The following is a 23,027-nucleotide window of genomic DNA, read 5'->3' as shown; positions in this document are numbered from 1 at the left end:
GAAAGAGCGCTATTTGGCTTTTGGAGCTCAAATTTAGCAGGAATGGTTTGCGCAGGCCATGTCGCATTTGCAAAGCCCCTGAGGTACCAAAACAGTGAAAACGCCAAAAAAGTGACTCCATTGAGAAAACTACACCCCTTGAGGAATCCATCTAGGGGTGTAGTGAGCATTTTGCCCCCATAGGTGTTTCATAGATTTTATTAGAATTGGGCAGTGAAAACAAAAAAAATCCTTTTTCTTCAATAAGACGTAGCTTTAGCTCCAAATTTTTAATTTTCTCAACAAATAAAGGAAAAAAAGAACACCAACGTTTGTAAAGCAACGTCTCTGGAGTACGGCAATACCCCACACGTGGTCATAAAATGCTGTTTGGGCACACGGCAGGGCTCAGAAGGGAAGGAGCGCCAGTTGCTTTTGGTGTAGAGATTTTGCTGCATTTGGTTTGGTTTCTGGGCGCTATGTTGCATTTGCAAAGTCCCTGTGGGACCAAAACAGTGTATCCCCCCCAGAAGTGACCCCATTTTGGAAACAACACCCTCAAGGTATTCACCTAGGGGTGTAGTGAGCATGTTAACCCCACAGGTGTTTTGCAGAAATTCGTGTGCACACGATGTGGGAGAATGAAAATGGTAATTTTTCCTTAGATACGCCAATATGTGGTGCCCAGCTTGTGCCACCATAACAAGACAGCTCTCAATTATTATGCGGTGTTTCCCTGTTTTAGAATCACCCTACATGTGGCCCTAATCTTTTGCCTGGACATTCGACAGGGCTCAGGAGTGAAAGAGTACCATGTAAAATTGAGGCCTAATTTGGCGACATATAAAGTATTGGTTCACAACTGCAGAGGCTTTGATGTGAAATAATAAAAGAAACCCCTGAGAAGTGACCCCATTTTGGAAACTGCACCCCTCAAGGCATTTATTAAGAGGTGTAGTGAGCATTTTCACCCCACGTGTCTTTTCCATAAACGATCGCGCTGCGGAAGGTACAAATTTAAATTTTTCCCTAGATATGCCAATTCAGTGTCAAATATGTCGTGCCCAGCTTGTGCCACTGGGGACACACACCCAAAAATTGTTAAAAGGGTTCTCCCGGGTATGGTGATGCCATATATGTGGAAGTAAACTGCTGTTTGGGCACACTGTAGGGCTCAGATGGGTGGGAGCGCCATTTGGGTTTTGGAGCGTGGAATTTGCTTGGTAATAGTTTTGTTTGGAGTATCACTGTTGTTTCCGTTTATAATGTGGGGCACATCTGAGCTGGGCAGAGTACATTAGGGGCATAGTCAGGTGGTATAATAATAAGGTAAAAAAAATAATAAAATGATCCATAGATGTGTATTACGCTGTGATCGATCCTTTCTGCACAGGCCGGTGTCGCACTGATAAATGTCCTTCCTTATGCCCCTTTTGGTCCACACTCCGCACCTTTGCAGTTTGGGGAATTTTGCCGGGAAAGTGTTGTCCTGGTATAATACGGGCACCGTCGCTTCCAGCAGATATGTTTGGGCCCTCCCCTTCCTGGTTCCCTAATTTTAGTGCCTTGATACATCGCCTTTTGAAACAGAAGAAATGTTCCCCTCGGGCCGGCACAACTGGATAATTTTCTTTCCTGAATCATTGGAGCCTTAACTTATTTTATTTTTTCATAGACGTAGTGGTATGAGGGCTCTTTTTTTACGGGACGAGCTGTAGCTTTTATTGGTACATATTGGGGTACAATCAACTTTTTGATCACTTGTTATCCTTTTTTTGGGAAGCAAGGTGACAAAAAAAAAAGAAATTCTGCCATAGTTTTTTAGTTGTTTTTTTTTTTATACAGCGTTCAACATGCGTTATAAACTACATGTTACCTTCATTCTGCGGGTCAGTACGATTCCGTCGATACCAAATTTATAGAACTTTTTTTATAACTTTTTGCACAATAAAATTACTTTTGGAAAGAGAATGTATTTTTTCTGTCGCCAAGTTGTGAGAGCCATAACTTTTACATTTTTTCGTCGATGCAGCTGTTTTTTGCGAGACGAGGTATAGATTTTATCGGTACCATTTTTGGATACATGCGACTTTTTGATCACTTTTTATTTCAATTTTTGGAAGACAGTGACCAGTAATTATGGCAGTGTTCTTGAGGTTTTTTTTTTACGGCGTTCACTGCGCTGGATAAATAACATAATATTTTTATAGTTCAGGTCGTTACGGTCGCAGCGATACCAAATATGTATGGCTTTATTATTTTTTTCTATAATAAATGACTTGATAAGTGAAAAAGGGCGATTGTGTTTTGTGTTATTATTTTAAACTTTTATTGTATGTTTTACAACTTTTATTTTTACTTTTTTACACTTTTTTTTTACACTTTTCTTTAGTCCCACTAGGGGACTTGAATGTCCAACTGTTTGTTTGATGTTCTAATACATTGCACTACCTATGTAGTGCAATGTCTTGGAACTGTCAGTTGTTCACTGACAGCAAGCCGATCAGGCTCCGCCTCTGGGCGGGGCCTAATCAGCTTACGTAATGGCAGACAGGAGCCCATTGTTAGGGCTCCTGTTGCCATAGTAACAGTCGCCAGCCTTGCCATCGCATGGCAAGGCTGCCGATTTTCTACAAACCTCTAGGATGCAGCGATCACAATGGATCGCTGCATCGAAGGGGTTAATGCCAGGAATCGGAGCTAGCTCCGGTTCCTGGTGATAGATCGGGGTGTCCGCTGTAACATACAGTGGACACCCACTGCTGATGACGCCAGCTCCGCTTCTGAGCCGGAAGCTAAGGCGGCGCCATCTTGCCGATGGTACCGGAAGCCTCCTGGGCCCCGCCGACGACGAGGCATAGGAGGATTCCGTTACAGGCTGATCGGGAGGTAAGCATTAGCCCTCCGATCGCCTTTGCAGCCACCGGCAACCCAGCAATCACGTTGCTGGGGTGTCGGTGGCTATAAACTCCTCACATGCTGCGATTTCTATTGAACGCAGCATGTGAGGGGTTAATCGGTCGGATCGGAGGCCAGCTCCGGTCCTGGCCGATACCTCAGGGTGCCAGCTGTAACATACAGCTGTCACCCGGCGGTGATGTTGCTGGCTCAGCTCCTGAGCCAGCTTCATCTCCATGATGTACAGTAACGTCAAAATGCGGTAAGACACCGGTTTTAATGACGTTAATATACGTGATCCGGCGGGAAGGGGTTAAAGTGTAACTAAACTACTAAAAAACTTCTGACATGTCATAGTGAAATGTCAGAAGTTTTGAACGGTGGGGGTCCGAGCACTGAGACCCCCATGGATCGCTATAACAAAGTGGCAGAAGGACCGCTGTGCCGCTTAGTTTCTGATCTGCTCTTCTTGAAAAGCCGAGCAAGTGGTGTACCACTCCGAGGAATGACGATCAGAAACGAAGCGGCTTAGCATTCAATCGAGTGCTTTTGCCGCTTCACTTTAGCGATCGGTGGGGGTCTCAGTGCTCAGACCCCCCACCGATTAAAAAGTCTGACATATCACTATGACATGTCAAAAGTTTTATATTAAGAATATATTCTGTGAGAAAAGAGAGAAATAGTAAAAATAAGGGCCAGCACCTATTAGACCCTCGCCCGCCCACCACCCTGTCCCTGATAACGGTATGCGCCGTTTGCATATTGCCAATGCTGCCTGTGGCAGCATATGGCAAATAGTAACAGCCAGGGATCAATCTGAGTGGTCCCTGCAGTGATCTATGTAAGTCTGTTTAGAAAATACAACAAGGACATTGGCTGTCTTCCTCTCCCCTCACTGTAGTTGATCTGTGAGTGAAGAGAGAGACACTATAACCAAATCCTGAGCTGTACAAATGAAGTAAAGTGAAAAAAAACACAAACTTTTCATGTCTGTGCCCCCTGATCACCCCATTTGTGCCCCCTCATCCCCTGTGTGAGCACAAGTGATCAGCCAGTTTTACATATATTTTTTGGCGCTGGATTTAGGAATCTATTTATCTACCTAGTGATAAACTTTTTTTTTTTTTCTTAGTTTGAAAAAAAATACCAAAAAACAAAGAAAATGTTTTTTAGACATAAAACGTAAAAAAACGTAGTAGCCTAATGGTTACAGTTCTACCTAAATAATGGCTCAGAGAAGGTTTACTGTGGAGCAAGCGTACACCTTGATATGCTCCGGCAGTTCAGGCAGCCACACCGACTGCTTCAGAGGTGGAACTTTTTTCAGACAGTGACGGCTCAAGTTATACTTCTACCTCTGGACCCCAGGCCCTATGGTGGTAGAATCAATTGTTGCTGTCAAATCCCCGGTGCAGGGTCAAGTGGTGCAGGGCCTCCCATGTTCTGGGATCCTGCAATTTAATTTACCTCCAGGTCCCGCAACTGTCAGCAATCCCAGGAATAAATGTGGATGTTGCTAATTATACCCCTTTGAACTTCTTCCACATATTTGTCAGTGACCAAGTCCTGGAGTTAATTGTCCAATAGACATATATCTATGCAAGACAGTTTATTGCACAGAAACCCACATCCATCTACTCATCATGGACCCCTACTAGTGTCCCTGAGCTTAATTTTTTTTTAGGCCTAATCTAAATATGGGGTTGGTCAAAAAAACAACTATCCGCTCCTACTGGGCATCAAGAGCTGTCCACACTACCCCTGTATTTGCAGCAGTTATGTCCCGATACCGATATGAATCTATAATGCGCTTCATGCATTTTACAGATACCTCCCAAGTCCCCCAAAGAAATGAACCAAGCTACGGTCGCCTTAATAAATTGAGGCCTTTAATTTCCCTCCTACAAGAATCTTTCGTCAAATTCTACACCCCAGATCAAAATTTATCGGTGGATGAATCCCTGATTAGCTACAAAGACCGTCTTTCATTCCGGCAGTTCATCCCCTCCAAAAGTGCAAAATATGGCGTTAAACTATATAAAGTGTGCTAGAGCACAACAGGTTACACCTGTGGTTTCTTGATCTATGAAGGCAAAGACCGCCAAATTAATCCCCCAGGCTGCCCATAGACAATTGGCACATCTGGCAAAATTGTGTGGGACCTAATGGTGCCATTCCTGCACCAAGGGTACCACGTCTACACTAATAATTTTATAGCAGTGTCCCCCTTTTTAAATCCCTCCATGCTGCAAATACAGGGGCCTGCTAAACAGTCCATAAAAACAGAGTGGGATTCCCAAAGCAATTGGTGTCCAGACGTGTGGAAAGGGGGGCGTCATTCACACTGGTAAGCGAGCAGTTACTTGTAGTAAAGTGGAATGAGAAGAAGGACATCTATATGTTGTCCACTATGCATCCAGGCACCACGGTGGCTGTTAGAGAGAGGGGGCCATCGTGGAAAAGCGTAGGCCTGTCTGTGTGACAGAGTACAATAAATTCATGGGGGTGTAGATCTGTCGGACCAGATGCTTCAACTGTATTTAGTGAAGCGGAAGACCAGGGCCTGGTACAAAAAGGAAGCAATCTACCTAATTCAGATCACTACCTATAATGGGTTTGTACTTTATAAAAAAACACAAGGAACGCTCACCTTCCTCCAGTTCCAGGAGGAGGTTATTGAGCGTCTCCTATTTTACTCCAATGACCCTGCATAACCCTACAAGTCTGACGATGTGCAAAGTCTTTCAGAGCGCCATTTTCTTCACCCCGTCCCTTCCACCGAGACGCAAAGATATCCCCAAAAAAAGGTGCCGGATTTCCAGTAAGCATGGAAGGAGGAGGGATAGTCGATTCTACTGCCCGATGTGCCCATTTCAACTAAATTTAAATTTATATTTTCATTTTAGTTTGTGGGCTTTCCAAGTGGGGAGGAATTCTTTTGGGAGAGGTAGTAGAGTTTATTTATTCAGAAAATATTTTAACCCTTTCATATTTTAGATCATTTTTTTTCTTTTGAACAAAGCTGTTATTTTTATTAATATTTCTAATTGGTGATACGGGCATGATCTTTTTTTTTTATTTGGAGGATCACTAATAATCGAGCTGTTCCTAATCAATACACTATGGGCTTTACTACATTTGGGTTTTCGCAGGACCTCCTGCATCCGACAATGCTTCTGGAAATACTGACATCATTTTGGGGATTAGTGATCCTTTAGGGTATATTCACACGCTTAAAAAAAACGTCTGAAAATACGGAGCTGTTTTCAAGCCAAAACAGCTCCTGATTTTCAGCTGTTTTTTAAGCAACTTGCGTTTTTTGCGGCGTTTTTTACGGCCGTTCTTGGAGCTGTTTTTCTATTGAGTCAATGAAAAACGGCTCCAAAAACGGCTCAAGAAGTGACATGCACTTCTTTTTACGTTGCTTTATTTTACGTGGCCGTTTTTAAAAACGCCCTGTGGGAACGGAACGCCGTTTTTCCCATTGAAATTAATGGGCAGATGTTAGGAGGCGTTCAGCCCCCCGCATGTTTAGACGTTTTTCGGGGCGTTTACGGCTCGAAGAACGGCTGAAAATCGCCTGTGTGAACATACCCTTACTGTTCCTATAGATGGTTTTGGACACTGCCCCTTTATATATACTTTAACCGTTGGTTGTTTTGTGCACATAACAGTTCCTACCTTGCTGGGCAGAATCAGTTGGCACGTTCGTCATATAGGGATTGATGGAGCTAAAGAGACGTTGTACAACCAGTCACTGAAAAAAAAAAACCTTGTCATGACAGCCGTGCAGGTGTTGAGTGAACAGACTCGAGTTTGCAACATAGTTGGATGCATTTTCCTCCATTATTTTTTTTTAAATATTGCCCGTCACTCCAGTATAGTTTATTTTTTCCTCTCTGACTGATTTTATATTAGGACAGAATTCTGTCCACAATGACATCAGATGAGGGACAACTGCTTCTTTAGCAAGCCATAGTCATAAGTACAGGCAAATACGTCTATAGCGACATGCATCCGTTATAAATACACAGCTTCACTTCTCTTTTGCATGCTCACTACACCACTAGATGAATACCTTTAGGGGGTCTAGTTTTTAAAATGGGGTCATTTCTGGGTGTTTTTTTTTTTTGCTCAGGCAGCTCATTGCTTCTAAATGCTTGATATGGGGCCTATAATTTATTCAATTGTGCCCTGAAAGCCTCCATGTGCTCCCTTCCTTTTGGGCCCTGCCATGCGTCCAGGCAGCGTTTTAGGGCCACAATGAGGGTACTTTTGAAAACAGGAGAAACAGCTTGATGGATTTTGGGGTGTGTTTCTTCATTCTCATGTTCGCTTTACAAAGAAATCTGTCTTTACAATGACACATTTGTGTAAAAAGTGGAATTTTATTTTTTTCCACGTGCTTTACATTAAATTTAGCAAAAAACTGTGGGGTCAAAATGTTTGTGGCATCAAAGGGGGTCTAGTTTTCTAAATGGGGTAATTTATGGGGAGTTTCTATCGGTCTAGCAGCTCAAAGCCTCTCCAAATATGCGGTGGGGTCTAAAACATTTTCAAGCAAAATATGTATCCTGAAAGCCTCCAGGTGCTCCCTTCCTTTTGGGCCCTGCCGTGTGTTCAGGCCGCGTATTAGGGCCACAATGGTGGTATTTATGAAGACAGGAGAAACAGGGTGATAGATTTTTGGGTGTGTTTCTTTATTCTCATGTTCGCTTTACAAAGAAATCTGTCTTTACAATAACACGTTTGTGGAAAAAGTGGAATTTTTTTTTTTTTCACCTGCTTTGCATGAGTTCTTACAAAAAAACTGTGGGGTCAAAATACTCACTACACTTCTAGATAAATACCTTAATAGGTATAGTTTTCAAAATGGGGTCATTTGTGGGGGTTTCCATCATTCTGACCCCTATGAGGCCCTGAAAACCTGGTGCAGGAAAACAAAATGTACTTCAAAATGTATGAAATGATTATTAAATTTGTAAGTCTTCTAAATTGTTCAAAATGTATTTTATTTTTTCAAAATTGCTGCTGGAATAGAGTAAAGAGATGGAAATATATATTTAATTAAAAAAATGTACAGTATGTATGTACACATATGTGACATATTGCCAGTTCCAAATAGGGAAAAATGTTAATGTTAATTTTTACAAAATGTCATAAATTTAGATATTTTTTCATTAATTTACACAAATCGTATCAGTCTACTTTTACCAATAAAATAAAGTACAACATGGGACAAAAAAACGATGTCAGAATTCCTTGGATATGCAAAACTATTGCAGAATTATTCTCTGATAAAGTCACACATACCAGATTTGACAAATCTGGCTTGGTCATTAAGGTCCAAACAAGCTTGGTCATTAAGGGGTTAAAGAGAGGTGATACCTTTTTTTTTATTCTTTTTTTTTGTTTCTCTAATAAAACAGTGTGTTTGGTGCAACTTTCTAAATACTTTTTATTAAAAATTATTTTTACTTTTTGAGATACAGCTGCTTTATATCCTGAATAAATAGCGTCTGTATCTAGTGCTAAAACCTGTATCCGTCAGGTTAGTGGCACTGACGGGTACTGTGTCAGCGGGTTGGGGGGGGGTCGAATTGCGTGCGAGGGGAGAGAAGGGGGCCCAAGTTGTGTCAACAGCCCAAGGCACAGGGTACACTTAATCCGCCACTGCTGAGTGACCACACCCAGCACTCTGGGTCAAGTCATATAACATTGTAACAATATGCAGCCCATTATTGCCCCAGATATACTACAGTAGTTTGGGAAATTTTACTGGGAAAGTGTTGCCCTGGTATAACACGGGTGCCCTCGCTTCCAGCAGATGTGCTATGTCCCTTCCCTTCCTAGTTCCTAAATACTAGGGCCCTGAAACTGAAGGAATGTTCCCCTCTGGTCTTCAGATCGGGATGTTTTTTCATCGCCGCATTACTAGTGCCATAACTTTTTTATTTTTCGGTTGATGGAGCAGTGCGCGGGCTTGTTTTTTGTGAGACAAGCTGTAGATTTTATTGGTACCATTATGGGACATATACGACTATTTGATCACTTTTTATTTCATTTTTAGAAGAGGAAATTACCAAAACATGCCTATTCATCGCACAATATGTTGTGCCCCTGGAGAATCTAACCCCATAAATTGTTAAGCGGGTTCTCCCGGGTATGGTAATGCCTTACTTGTGGCCATAAATTGCTGTTTGCAGCTCCTTCAGCTCCTTCAACTTTCCCTCACCTCATAACATTAACCCTTTCCCTACCAGGACGGTCATGTCGGCTTCCCTTAAGCCTGCAGCTGCGTCCAGCCTCTTCTGGAGGGTGCCAGCTGTATAATACAGCTGTCACCCCGCGGTGATGGTGCCGGCTCTGCTTCTGAGCCCGCACCATCACTGCGCCGTACATCTACGGCGCTTTGCGGGAAGCACCTCCCGACAGCGCCGTACATGTACGGCGCATGTCGGGAAGGGGTTAATGGTGGACAAGCTTGTAAGGGCTGTTTGCATGGAGTAATAACCCCCACTACCCTAATACTGCTATTTAGATATGATTTATGGAGGAATGTGTTGTATTATATATATATATATATCTCTATCAGTATATTTATGTACTGAATGGCCACTTTCTTAGAGACACCTGCACTTTCACGGTTAGAGCTTCCCTTTATGAAAATTAGACATTAGTCATTAGACCCTGCGGTGCAGCATTAGATCAAGTATTTGTATGATGAGAAAAACCACTGTGCTCACTATTTAGCAATGTTGATTTCTACTTTATTCAGCATAAGCAGTAGTGGGATGTGGAGTGTTAACCTACGGCAGTTTCACGTGTACCCTTATACTTTGTAAAGGCCTCGGCGTTATATAGAAACAAGGCAACTTTAAATCGTACATTACAGTGATACATAAGACACAACAAATGTTTGGACAGAGTCTACGCAGTTACATCTGTATAAGATGAATAGAATAACATACTTTAACTTAAAAAATGCACTTAGATCTTTGCGATCAATAAGACCTAATGGAACGAGGGCTTCCGCCTGTAAGATCAATTTCTGCCTCTTTTTTGAAGCAAAAGGTTATGTCTATTCCCCCCCTGTGAAAGCGTGTTTAATGCACAAAATGCCCGCAATCCACATTCCCCTGGGATTACCTCCATGATATGTAAGCATGCGTTCACTAAAAGGAGGAGATCCCTACCTTGTACCCAATAGATCGTACATGCTGCCTGAATCTCTTGAATATCGGGTGGATGGTCCTCCTGATGTAATAGAGATTACAGGGACACATGACAATACACACAACAAATTCGGTTCTACAGATGTTATCCACTTTAGTCGTCAAGCCTCCTAATTTCAATCCTTGCACGATTGAGTTGGCTGCAGAATCTGCAGTGTCCAGATCTATAATCTCCTCTCGGAGCCAACTCAATCGTGGAAAGAACCTGAAATAAGGAGGGAAACTATAGTCACACAGTTTAACCGCTTCCCGACCGCCCACTGTATATTCACGTCGGCACTTGCTGGGCTCTGTGCAGTGCCGACGTGAATTCACGGTGGGTGTTAAAAGCGCGATCCGGGTGTCTCAGAGTAGCGCTGACACCCGGATCGCGCTGTTATCACCTGCCTCTGGTCCCGGAGATATGATCGGGACCTGATTAGTTCAGGTCCCGGTCATGTGATCGCAGGGAAAGTGTGTTGTAGCAACGAACTGGAAAGTTTGTTGCTATAACAAAGTGGAAAGTTTGTTGCTACAACAAACTTTCCCGGGGACCGATTGCGGGTGCTGCAGTCGGTTATAAGGCAGAACCGGGGGCCATATAACAGCCCCCGGGTCTGCCATGCACAGCAGCCTATGAGAACCAGCCGGATGCTGGCTCTCATAAGCTTCCTGTCAGTGTGACTCTCAGCGTCACACTGACAGTTTATAATACGTTACACTACCTAGGTAGTGTAATGTATTATAGCAGCGATCAGTGCTGCCAGGCTTCAAGTAAAAAGTAAAAAATAAAGTAATAAAAAAGTTTTATAAAAGTGTAAAAACAAGTTATAAAAGTTACAAAAAAAAAGAATGCTTTTTTCCCTATAATAAGTCTTTTATTATAGGAAAAAAATGAAAATGTTAAAAAAAAGTACACATATTTGGTATCACAGCGTTCGTAACGACCCAAACTATAAAACTATAATATTATTTTTCCCGCACGGTGAACACCGCAAAAAAAAATAAATTAAAAAACAATGTCAAGAATCACTTTTTTTTGGTCATCAACCCTCCCAAAATATAGAATAAAAAGTGATCAAAAAGTCGCATGTACCCCAAAATAATACCAATAAAAACTACAACCTGTCCCGCAAAAAACAAGCCCTTACACCGCTTTTTTGACGGAAAAATATAAAATTATGACTCTCAGAATACACAAAAAATAAATAATTTCATCAAAGTGATTTTATTGCGCAATCGCCACAAAACATAAAAAACCTATATACATATGGTATCGCCGTAATCGTACCGACCCGCAGAATAAAGTAAAATGTCATTTATACCGCACGGTGAACACTGTAAAAAAAATATACGAAAAACATTGTCAGAATTCATGTTTCTTTGTCACTTTGCTTCCAAAAAAATCTAATAAAATGTGATTTAAAAAAATCACATGTACCCTAAAATGGTACCAATGAAAAGTACAGATTGTCCCGCAACAAATAAGCCCTCACACGGCTCCGTTGGAGAAAAAATAAAAAAGTTCTGGCTCTCAGAATATGGCGATGCAAAATGTGCAGAGTGTTCCAAAAGCGGATAAGATTGGGCACCATTTATCAGTGCGACACCGGCCACATATCTGCGAATTATTATTTATGTACCCCATTATTATACCCTCTTATTATGCCCTGATGTACTCCGCACAGATTACATATACCCCCACATCATAAACTGAAATACCAGCAAAACCCCAAACAGAACAGTTACCAAGCAAAATCTGCGCTCCAAAAGCCAAATGGTGTTCCCTCCCCCCACAGCGTGCCCAAACACCAGCTTACGTCCACATATATGACATTTTATATCTGGGAGAACCCGCTCAACATTGTATGAGGTATTTGTCTTCAGTGGCACAAACTGGGCACAATATATTGTACATTAAAATGGCATATCAGTGGAAAATTTTAATTTTCACTTTGCACCATCCGCTGCGCATTAACGCCTTGGCGCACCACGACTTAATAGCATGTCGTGGTGCGAGGGGTTATTTATGGAGCGGGCTCATGCGCTGTGCACGCTCCATATTCTGCAGGTGTCAGCTGTGTATTACAGCTGACACCCGGGACTAACGGACAGGAACAGCGATCGCGCTGTTACAGGAGCCTGTATAATGACATTATACTGCAATACATTAGTATTGCAGTGTATTGTACCAGCGACCTAATGATCGCTCGTTCCAGTCCCCTAAAGGGACTTTTGGGAGGTTTCCACTGTTTTGGTACCTCAGGGGCTTTGCATATGCGACATGACACCCGAAAACCATTCCAGCTAAATTTGAGCTCCAAAAGCCAAATATTGTTCCTTCCCTCCTGAGTCCTGCCGTGGGTCCAAACAGCAGTTTATTACCACATATGGCGTATTGCTGTAATCAGGACAAATTGCTTTACAAATTTTGGGGTAATTTTTCTCCTTTATTCATTGTGAAAATTAAAAATTTCTATGTATTTTCAGAAAAAAGTAGATTTTCATTTTCACGGCCTAATTCCACTAAATTCAGCAAAAAAACTGTGGGGTCAAAATGCTAACTATACCCCTAGAACAATTCCTTGAGGGGTGTAGTCTTCAAAATGGGGTCAGTTTTGGGGGGATTCCACTGTTTTGCTTACTCCAGGGCGTTGCAAACGCGATATGGAACTGAAAACCAATCCAGCAAAATCTGCGCTTCAAAATCCAAATGGCGCTCCTTCCCTTCTGAGCTCTGCCGTGGGTCCAAACAGCAGTTTAGTACCACATATGGGGTATTGGCGTGAAGTAGCTTTACAAGTTCTGGGGTGCTTTTTAATCTTTATTCCTTGCAAATATTATTTTTTTTAATATTTTTTCAGAAAAAAAAGTAGATTTTCACTTTCACAGACAAACTTCAATAAATATAGCAAAATACCTGTGGGGTCAAGATGCTAACTATACCCCTAGATAAATTCCTTGAGGTGTGTAGTTTCCAAAACCGTCTCACTTTTGGGCGATTTCCACTGTTTTGGCACCACAAGACCTCTTCAAACCTGACATGGTGCCTAAAATATATTCTAAAAAAAGGAGGCCCCAAAATCCACTAGGTGCACCTTTGCTTCTGAGGCCGGTATTTCAGTCCATTATCACACTAGAGCAGACATGGGCAAACTACGGCCCGCGGGCCACATACGGCCCGTTAGGCTTTTTAATCCGGCCCGCCGAACTTGTCCAAGATATATCCGTCCTCAGCAGCTGCTAGTTCGCGCAGGAGGACGGATATATCCGTCCTGTGATCGCGCGGGTACTGACAGTTTACCCACGCGATCAGCGGCAGGAGCACGGCTGTTATACACAGCCTGGCTCCTGCTGCAACTGCCGGAATCGAAGCACGCGCCGATTCCGGCAGTTTAACCCATTAAATGCCGCTGTCAACAGTGACAGCGGCATTTAATGTGTTTGACAGAGGGGAGAACTCCCTCTGTCTCCCGATCGGCGCCCCCGCAAACAAATCGCGGGTCGCCGTCGGGTTTCCATGACAGCCGGGGGTCTAACAAAGACCCCCAGGTCTGTCTTCAGCATCTGCCTGTTAGGCGATGCCAGAGGCATGACCTAACAGGTTGCCTGTCAGTTTTACACTGACAGGCAATAATGCTTTGGTATACGAAGTATACCAAAGCATTATATATGCGATCGGCACATCGCATAGTGAAGTCCCCTGGTGGGACTAAAAAAAAAAAAGTAAAACCGTTAAATAAAGTTTGTGAAAAAAAAATAAAAAAAATTACAGTCAAAGTCAAATAAAACTACTTTTTTGCCCCAAAAAGTGGTTTTATTTAATAAAACGGTCAAAACAAATCACACATACACATATATGGTATCCCCGCGATCGTAACAACTTGACCAATAAAATGAACACATTAATTAAACCGCCGGATGAACGGCGTCCAAAGAAAACGCAAAAAACAACGGCAAAATTCTCTCTTTTCTCCCATTCCCCCCATAAAAAATAAAATAAAAGTTCATCTATAAGTCCTATGTACCCCAAAATAGTACTAATGAAAACTACACATTGTCCCGCAAAAATCAATCCCATGTACGGCCACATCGACGGAAAAATAAAAAAATTACGCCTCTTGGAACGCGGCGATGCAAAAACAAGTAATTTTTTTCTAAAAGGGTTTTTATTGTGCAAACGTAGAAAAAACATATAAAACCTTTACACATTTGGTATCCCTGTAATCGTGCCGACCCATAGAATAAAGTTAACATGTTATTTACGCTGCATAGTAAACGGCGTAAATTTATAACGTGAAAATTAATGCTGGAATAGCTGCTTATTTTCAATTCTCTCCTAAAATAAAGTTAATAAAAGTTAATCAATATGTTATAAGCATCTAAAAATGGTACAATTACAAAATACAACTCGTCCCGGAAAAAACAAGCCCTTATACGGCTATGTCGACGGAATAAAAAAAGAGTTACGACTCTTGGAATGCGACCGTGGAAAAACAAAAAATAATCCTTGGTCATTAACGTGCAAAATGGCCCGGTCATTAAGGGGTTAATGTGGCGCGTATTTCTCTTTATTTCACTTTAATTTTCACTTCGTTTCACGTCACCATTAAGCCCTCCGGTTTTCAAAGAGTACAATATCAGCCGTCACTTTGCCACGAAGCATGCAAACTATGCTAGCAAGCAGTCAACACAAGAACGGGCGGCTACTGCTCAGAGGTTGGCAGCTAATTTACAGAGTCAACAGAACTTTTTTCTTGATAAATCACAGTGCGTATGTTATTTTAATCTATTTACATTTCCTCCTCCCAGTATCTGCGAAATAGTATGTAAATGCCATATCTTGCATATTCCTTGAGACAAATTTATTAACTGATAAGGGCTATTTTTCACATTTGAAAGACAGTTAATAAATTGGGTTGTAGTGTTCTTACTGTGCTATGAGGTTTGCACACACTACATTTAATGCTTTAGTATATCCGGCCCAAACACTCCCTCCAAATGCTCCTGGCCCGGCCCCTCTGTCAAATTTTAGAACCCATTGTGGCCCGCGAGTCAAAAAGTTTGCCCACCCCTGCACTAGAGCCACATGTGGGATATTTCTAAAATCTGCAGAATCTGGGCAATAAATATTGAGTTGCATTTCTCGGGTAAAACCTTCTGTGTTACAGAAAAAAATGTATTACAAATGAATTTGTAAATTTGTAAATTTCACCTCTACTTTGCTTTAATTCCTGTGAAGTGCCTAATGGGTTAAGAAACTTTCTGAATGCTATTTTGAATACTTTGAGGGGTGCAGTTTTTAATATGGGGTGATTTATGGGGTCTATCTAGTACATAAGGCCCTCAAAGCCACTTCAGAACTGAACTGGTCCCTGTAAAAATAGCCTTTTGAAATTTTCTTGAAAACGTGAGAAATTGCTGCTAAAGTTCTAAACGTTGTAACGTCCTAGAAAAATAAAATAATGTTCAAAAAACAATGCAAATATAAAGTAGACATATGGAATATATAAAATAGTAACTATTTTGTGTGGTATTACTATCTGTTTTACAAGCAGATACATTTAAAATGAGAAAAATCATAATTAACTCTTTCAGCACCCTGGACAGTGACTATCTCCTGACGTCGCGTACCGGAATTTTTTTTGCCGGGTTCGGCCAAAACGAGTTCGGCCGAACCCGGTGAAGTTCGGTTCGATTGTCCGGGTTCGCTCATCTCAAAGACACTCCATTTGGATGTTTGGAAACAGAAAAGCACGTGGTGCTTTTCTGTTTACATTCATCCTTTTGACAGCTGGTGCGCTGTTTCAGTCGGTTCGCACGGAAGTGCTTCCATGCGACCAGCGTGGTTTTCACGCACCCATTGACTTCAATGGGTGCGTGATGCGCGAAATACGCGGAGATATTGAGCATGTCGCGCTTTTTGCGCAGCTGACAAACGCTGCGCAAAAAGCACGGACTGTCTGTACTGCCCCATAGACTTGTATTGGTCTGTGCGTGGCGCGTGAAAACCACGCGGCCCGCACGGACCCAATACACGCTCGTGTGAATCCCCCCTTATTACCACATAAAGAGACACATGTCAGATTTGAGAAAATGGGGCTGGTCATGAAGGTCAAAATGAGCTCGGTCTTGAAAGGGTTAAGTTGTTATGATGGTCCTCAATGGTTGCTTCTAGCAAAAACAGAGACGACATTATACTTTATAGTTCTGTCTGCCAAGTTCCTGGATCCTATAAGACATCCATACAGAATATGTGCACACTGATTCCAACTAATGTACTTACCATTTGTTTTCATCCTGATGGAATAAATGGGATCTGTCAGAGGAGACATTGTTTATTTATTGTATTGTTTCCATGTATAGTAGATGCAGTATACAGAATACATTCAGCTTTCTCTTTAAAGTCACTGCTAATGCTGCATGTACAATAATGATCCAGTCATTCAATGTTCTCATTTTCCTAATTATTTATTCAACTTTTAGGGCCGCCGATGACGAATCGGAAGAACGCCTCCAAAGGGAAGGCAGACAGTTCAGTGACCATCTTATAAACCCAGTGATCACCGATGTCCCTGACTTTAAGGAGAGATTATCTGGAGAACTGGTCTTCCTGAAAACATCCCAGATCGTCCATGGAATCTTCTCTGAGGTAATTGCAGTTCTATGTATCTGACCAGCAGGTTGTATATGAAGAGATGATTGTATATGGACGAGTGTTATTTTCATAAATGCTTTATGAATGTCATCAGTGAATATATTCAGAGTAATATTGGTCATACATCTTCCATATGTTCTGTCTGATCTCCAGGTTGGGCTGAGAATGAAGCTCTGCTGTGAGAGAAGTTGTAGATCTGTCCAGTACATTGTACAGCACTGTCCTCTGTATACAGCAGTGGTGACTAGTAGCTGTATACAGAGGTTAGGATAGGGAAGGCTATATATAAAACCAGTGTATACTCCCAGTGTGTAATTCTGTCTCCATTTACTTACGCAGCTGATTAAAAAAGAGAAGATCGGACAAAAGAGGGAGAAAATTATCGAGTTTAGGAGAGCGCCTCTAATAACAGTGCTGGCTGTAATATCAAGGCAGCAGGATTCATTTCTGGCGGAGGAACTCCTATGGATAGATTACAACCCTCTAATGGATGAATTCATGCCTAGAAGGTAAGGGATCATGGGAATTATATATCCTTCCATATGTCCACTAAACTGATCACATTACCATAGAAAACCTCACTAATTTTGCAGTAATGCATCATATGGTATATTGCCACAAGTCTTATCTACTATAAATCTCAATATACTTTGTGTTATAACAGCCCCCTCCCCCATAATGAGCTGTGTAATATGTGGTGCTGTCTAAATAAAGGCTGATAATAATAATATGAACTATAATGTAGTAAGAATTATAACTTATAATATAGAGAAATTGTTCCAACAATAATTCTCCGCTAAATCTTATTCTCTGTCTTCTTCATTTCTTGCAGGATGTGGCCGGTGTCCAAAATCAAGATGGCCACAAAACAGCTTCACCAATTATATCAAATTGTGTCTGTGGAAACTGAAGGAGAACATTTATTTCACGTTCATTCCCCAAAAGGAGAACGTGACAAAACCTTCCTTCAGTGGGAATATATAATCCATCACATCAACCAGCAGGAACCTGTGAGTCAAGATTTTATCCACTGAATTACTGGGGTTTTGTAGGTTTAGTGATGGAAAAGGAGAAATTGATGGCACAGAACAAAGAGACTTGTATTAGGACGTTCTGGTGAAGTCTAATGGAGATTGAAGGCCTTCTCCTGTATCTTTGACATAATGTTTCCTGCAGCTCAGCCGCTCATGCTTTATTAGGGTATGTTCACACGTACACGTCCGTAACGGCTGAAATCACGGAGCTGTTTTCAGGAGAAAACAGCTCCGCAATTTCAGACGTAATGGCAAGTGCAAGCGCTTTTCGCGGACGTAATTGGAGCTGTTTTTCCATTGTGTCAATGGAAAATGTCTCCAATTACGTCTCAAGAAGTGACAGGCACTTCTTTGACGCGGGCGTCTTTTTTACACGCCGTCTTTTGACAGCGGCGCGAGTAAATAAAATGACCGTCGGCACAGAACATCGTAAAACCCATTCAAATGAATGGGCAGATGTGTGCCGATGCTTTGGAACCGTATATTCGGACGTAATTCGGGGCTAAAACGCCCGATTAACGTCCGTAAATAGGGTGTGTGAACCCAGCCTTAATAATAATAGTAATAGTAATAACCTTCATTTCTACAGCAGGTATAATATATTCCACGGGACAAATGAGCGTCCCCTGCCCGTTAGCGCTTACAATCTAGAGATGCCGGATTGTGGGGTTCCTTGTATGTCACAAATAGGAACTAACGTCTTTATTCATTGTCTTTCACAGTTTCATCTTGATGACATATTATCTGCAGATACAAGGTATGTTATTTATTTCACTCTCATCATTTTATTTTATGTCTTTTTTACGTTTTGTGCTGGGACATGTAGACCCCACAGGTTATATTAATAAATGAGGCCCTAGAGGCTGAGTCAGGACAAGGTACCATTTTTTTAATTAAAACATAGTATAAATTTAAACCCCAAGTATGAGAAATAGGGTAACATAAAATTCAGTAAAAGAAAGGACTGTGTCTCCAGAAGTTGTTCTATAACAGGGGTCGGGAACCTATGGCTCGCGAGCCAGATATGGCTCTTTTGATGGCCGTATCTGGCTCGCAGACAGGGCTCCTACCTGTCTATGGGAGGGATGCACGTTGCAGCCGCACAGCTCAGTATAGTACACATGACTATGAGAGCGGGGCTGCGGCTGTGTAATTCAGCCACAGCCCCGCTCCTGAGTCCTGACATATGCGCGCGGGGTCAGCATCATGTGATGCGGCCGGCGCTGCACTAATGATCTGCGGCATTGAAGACAGAACATGGCGGGCACGCTACACAGCACCCCCATGTTGTCTTCAGTGCCTGAACTGCCGCTCATTAGTGCAGCGCCGGCCGCATCTCCTCATGCTGACCGCGCGCGCACTTCCTGTCAGGAGCGGGGCAATGGCTGTATTACACAGCCGCAGCCCCGCTCTATAACGCCGGAGATCAGAGAACCTCTCATCTCCGCCGTTATTCCCGTGAATGCTGCGATCACAGCTGACTGCAGCATTGAGGGGAAAGTGAGAAGGGGGGATGCCCCTGGATCGCATCACAGGGAATTCCTGTGACGCGATCGAGGGCCATACCATATATGGGCAGACAGCCCAGGGTCTATTGACGGACCCCAGGGCTGTCTGACCATATCTCTTGTTGTTAGGATATACCCAAGTATGTCCTAACAACAGCCTGTGTGCTATCTGTCCACAGGCTAATGTACTGGCACATATCTGATATATGTCAGTACATTAAAGTTTAAAAATAAAGTAAAAACAAAGTATGGTTACATTTTTAAAAAAATATACACCTTCACCTTTTTTTACAATAAACATTAAAATAAGTCTCAATACATAAAATACACACATTCAGTAATGGCGCGGACAACAATGTTTTTGCATCATTTATGATGTGTACGCTGTAAAAAAATGAAATAAACACGGCTTTCATTCACTTATTAATGTGAGGCGCGAGGTGCGATGAATTTACCCTCCATGTTCCTCACATTAATAGTAATTAACCCCATCATGTACCTCGCCTATCTGCGCATGCGCGAGTTCAAAGAGACAGAGAGTCCTGGGTCCTGCCGCCGATGGCCATAGTGAAGCGCTCCTGCACGAAATGGTGAGTATATCTTAAATTCTATATTTTAAGGGTAAAAGTTGGGGGTCGTCTTATACGCCCAGTCGTCTTATACGCCGACATATACGGTAGTTCTTTGATGGCCTGATAAGCATTGGCGGCAGTGGTGAGCGGCAGGGAGCATGGACTACATTTCCCATAACTCCCTGCATAGCCGCGCCGTCTGCAAGCACGCACCTGCGTCCCCTAGTGAAGCGGCATCTGCCTCCTCCCTTGTGTCTCCCTTGGACGTTCCAGAAACCCCTGGCTGTGCTGCTGCTTTGAAGGTGAACATTATAACATGGAAATTGTTACACAGCCTCATGGTCAGCAGCAGTGAGCTGCATCAATAAAGGGGCTGTGTAATACAGTGTGTCCCACCAACCCCCCCTTCCCACTTCACCCCTGAAAATAATCCCACATAATCCATAATATAGCCCCCCCCCCCAAAAAAAAATAAAAATATGGCCTTAAAAAACATCTGCCACCCATATTACACTCTTGGGGGCTTTAAATTAATCTCTTGTGGGCATAAGAAACTGATTTAAAGGACCACTATCAGGGCAAAAATCTGTTCTGAGCGCTTTATTACAGCTCTGGAGGTCTCCCAGATGGGTCTGAGCCTCTCTTTTTTGTTCATTTTCTGTAAGACCAACACTTTTAAAAGGGCCACTGACAGATACAATTGCTCCAGCGGTCACTTAGTACACAAAGGAGTGTTCCTCTCTGCTGCACTAAGCCACCGCTGGACCTAAACAATAATTCGCTGTAAAATAATAAAATAGATAATTGACATAACTGACAATGCGTTGTGTGACATGTCCAACATTCCAGCTTCTTTCTTCTGCGAATGCCTCAAAGCTGGCATTCTCTCAACATCAGGTGGGAAGAATGCCAGCTTCCAGTCATGCGCAGGAAAAAGAAGAAGCCAGACTGCTGGACTGATGTCATGCATCGCAAGCTCACAATGTAAGTTATTTATTTAATTTTTTTACTGCTAATTACCATTGTTTCAGTCCAGTTGTGGCTTTATACAGCAGGGAGGAGCATTCCTTGCTGTACTAAGTGAACATTGGAGCGATTGATCTGTCAATGGCCCTTTAAACATATTGTACGGCTCTCGCGGAATTATATTTCAAAATATGTGGCGTTTACGGCTCTCTTAGCCAAAAAGGTTCCTGACCCCTGTTCTATAACATGCAATAATTCACATATCTTTTCATTTTTCCTTTTTTGCACTTCACAGGTCAATGGATTGGAAATTCAATGAAAAGATCCGTAATATCGATCCTGAATGCTGGATAGAAGAGGAGAATATAAAGAGAAGTAAGTCATCTTTTATAGTGTGTATGGTGTCTGTACATCAAGCTCTTATAGAAAGTGTGACTGCAGTTATTCCGTCTTCTCCTGGATGAGACGCTGCTTCCTATGTGAATGTCATGTGAACAGAAGGAGCTACAAGACGAAGTAATATGCAGGAGTTTAGTATCGGAACCTGATTACTTTACACAACCCGGGTAATAGAGGGTGTTACTGATTAAGGGGTCCCCCTCTATTATGTCCATATGCCCTAATAAATCTTATATGTGCATCGCTGAATACGCCGTTCTCTTCAGAAGAATACACAGGGGGTCTAAATCTAATTTAGAGGAAAAATACAATGCTGCTGCTCATGGAAACCAATCATATCTCTGCTTTCATATTTTAACCTTCAATAGTACAATGGAAACTTAAATTTGATTGGTCGCCATAAACAAAGTCAGCTGTTCCTACCTACAATTGTTTATATACATTATTCCTGTATCCTTCTGGGTGGCCCACAATATTTACTAGAATATTACTGGAGCTCGTCCTCACTCAGCGATAGTGATGTACACCGCACCCCACCATACACGTAACCTGTGTGTACAAAAATTCCAGGATTTAGGCATGATGAGGTTAAAAATGCAATAGGCCCTCAAAACCACAGCATTCACCAACAGTTGTGTAAATGGGTAGTCATAACTATCCATTCACTGCACAAAAAATTAACCAACACTGCAAAGTGTGAACGAGGCATAGTTTATATATTGTAGGTATATAAAGGTATTGCAGGTACTTTGTGTTGCGGCTTTATAATTGTGTTATTTTGTTTTAGGGGGCTGGCTAAGAATGAGTGATGATATCAGATATTGGTGGAAAGTTGCTAAATCTAAAATCTCTGGAAAGAAAGTCACTCAAGAAAAAAGTAGAGAGAGCAAAGAAAGATTAGAAAGCATTAAAGAACCCTCCTCTTCTACATCATCTCAACCAGAGAGCTCAGACCCAGAGCCCACCATGCAGGATGACCTTACAAAGCTAGTCCTGAAAGAGGTAGAAGATCCTAAGGAAAACATCAACTTATTAAGATCTGAGGAGCAGGACCTGAGAGAGAGGATCATAGAAGTGCAGAATGGACAGATTGTGAGACCACGCTCAAATCTCAGGTTAATATATGACAATGATTATACAACAACTTGGAGACTATCTGGCTGGTGGGAAATGATCAGCCTATAATTCTGCTTTATCAGAGGGTTACAAAATCAGCCCCTTCCATCCGCTTTCAGGAATCTGTTGGGAGAATTTTCCATTCTTATCAATAAAAATTCAATGATTCATCTGAATAAGTGCTTCTTTTATTCTTGCGGCAAGGAGACAAATGGCAGATCAGCAGTTGTCTGAGCTTCATCACATAAGCACACGTTTATATAGGCTTTAACCACAACCAGGTGACATTTTGCACATGACAGTGAGTATCTTACACAAAATACTAGTCTAATGCAGTTTTGCTTCATATAGCATATTTTGACACTAACAACTGAAACTGGGATAAAGTTGAACTTCCTTAAAGTCCATCTGTCTCTATTGAGAAATCCAACTGCCCCAAACTTGAAAGCAAAGCATATTTAACACTTTATCAGAAAAATCATTTCCTGAGAAGCTCTACATAGCTCAGTGTATATTTCATTTCATTGCATCAAATAAGCATACATTTTAAATAAAACTTTCCTAACAGAATCTCAAAAAACCTAATGTTTACAATTCAAAAGTGCAAAGCAGGAAAAACAATCAAAAGTTCTTTGCAAATATCAGAACTTCCCGCACCGACCCGCACCATGTGTGCAAAAAGT

At 42.0% G+C, this 23,027-nt stretch overlaps 1 protein-coding gene across 1 annotated transcript in view; it reads left to right on the top strand.

Moving 5' to 3' along the window:
• Window positions 1-22,512, top strand: part of LOC142687191 (uncharacterized) — a 28,431-nt gene extending 5,919 nt beyond the window's left edge. Inside the window, exons 2-7 of the mRNA XM_075847558.1 lie at window positions 16,578-16,743; window positions 17,089-17,258; window positions 17,582-17,759; window positions 18,506-18,540; window positions 21,125-21,204; window positions 22,016-22,512. Of these exons, the coding sequence (XP_075703673.1) occupies window positions 16,578-16,743; window positions 17,089-17,258; window positions 17,582-17,759; window positions 18,506-18,540; window positions 21,125-21,204; window positions 22,016-22,413 (1,027 nt within the window). The 3' untranslated portion in view covers window positions 22,414-22,512. The remainder of the gene's footprint in view (window positions 1-16,577; window positions 16,744-17,088; window positions 17,259-17,581; window positions 17,760-18,505; window positions 18,541-21,124; window positions 21,205-22,015) is intronic.
• Window positions 22,513-23,027: the final 515 nt, after the last annotated feature.

This window comes from Rhinoderma darwinii, assembly GCF_050947455.1.
Source record: "Rhinoderma darwinii isolate aRhiDar2 chromosome 5 unlocalized genomic scaffold, aRhiDar2.hap1 SUPER_5_unloc_20, whole genome shotgun sequence".
Taxonomy (NCBI): Eukaryota; Metazoa; Chordata; class Amphibia; order Anura; family Rhinodermatidae; genus Rhinoderma; species Rhinoderma darwinii.
The sequence above is the reverse complement of the archived record's forward strand: the minus strand, read 5'-3'. Positions and strand labels throughout refer to the sequence as shown.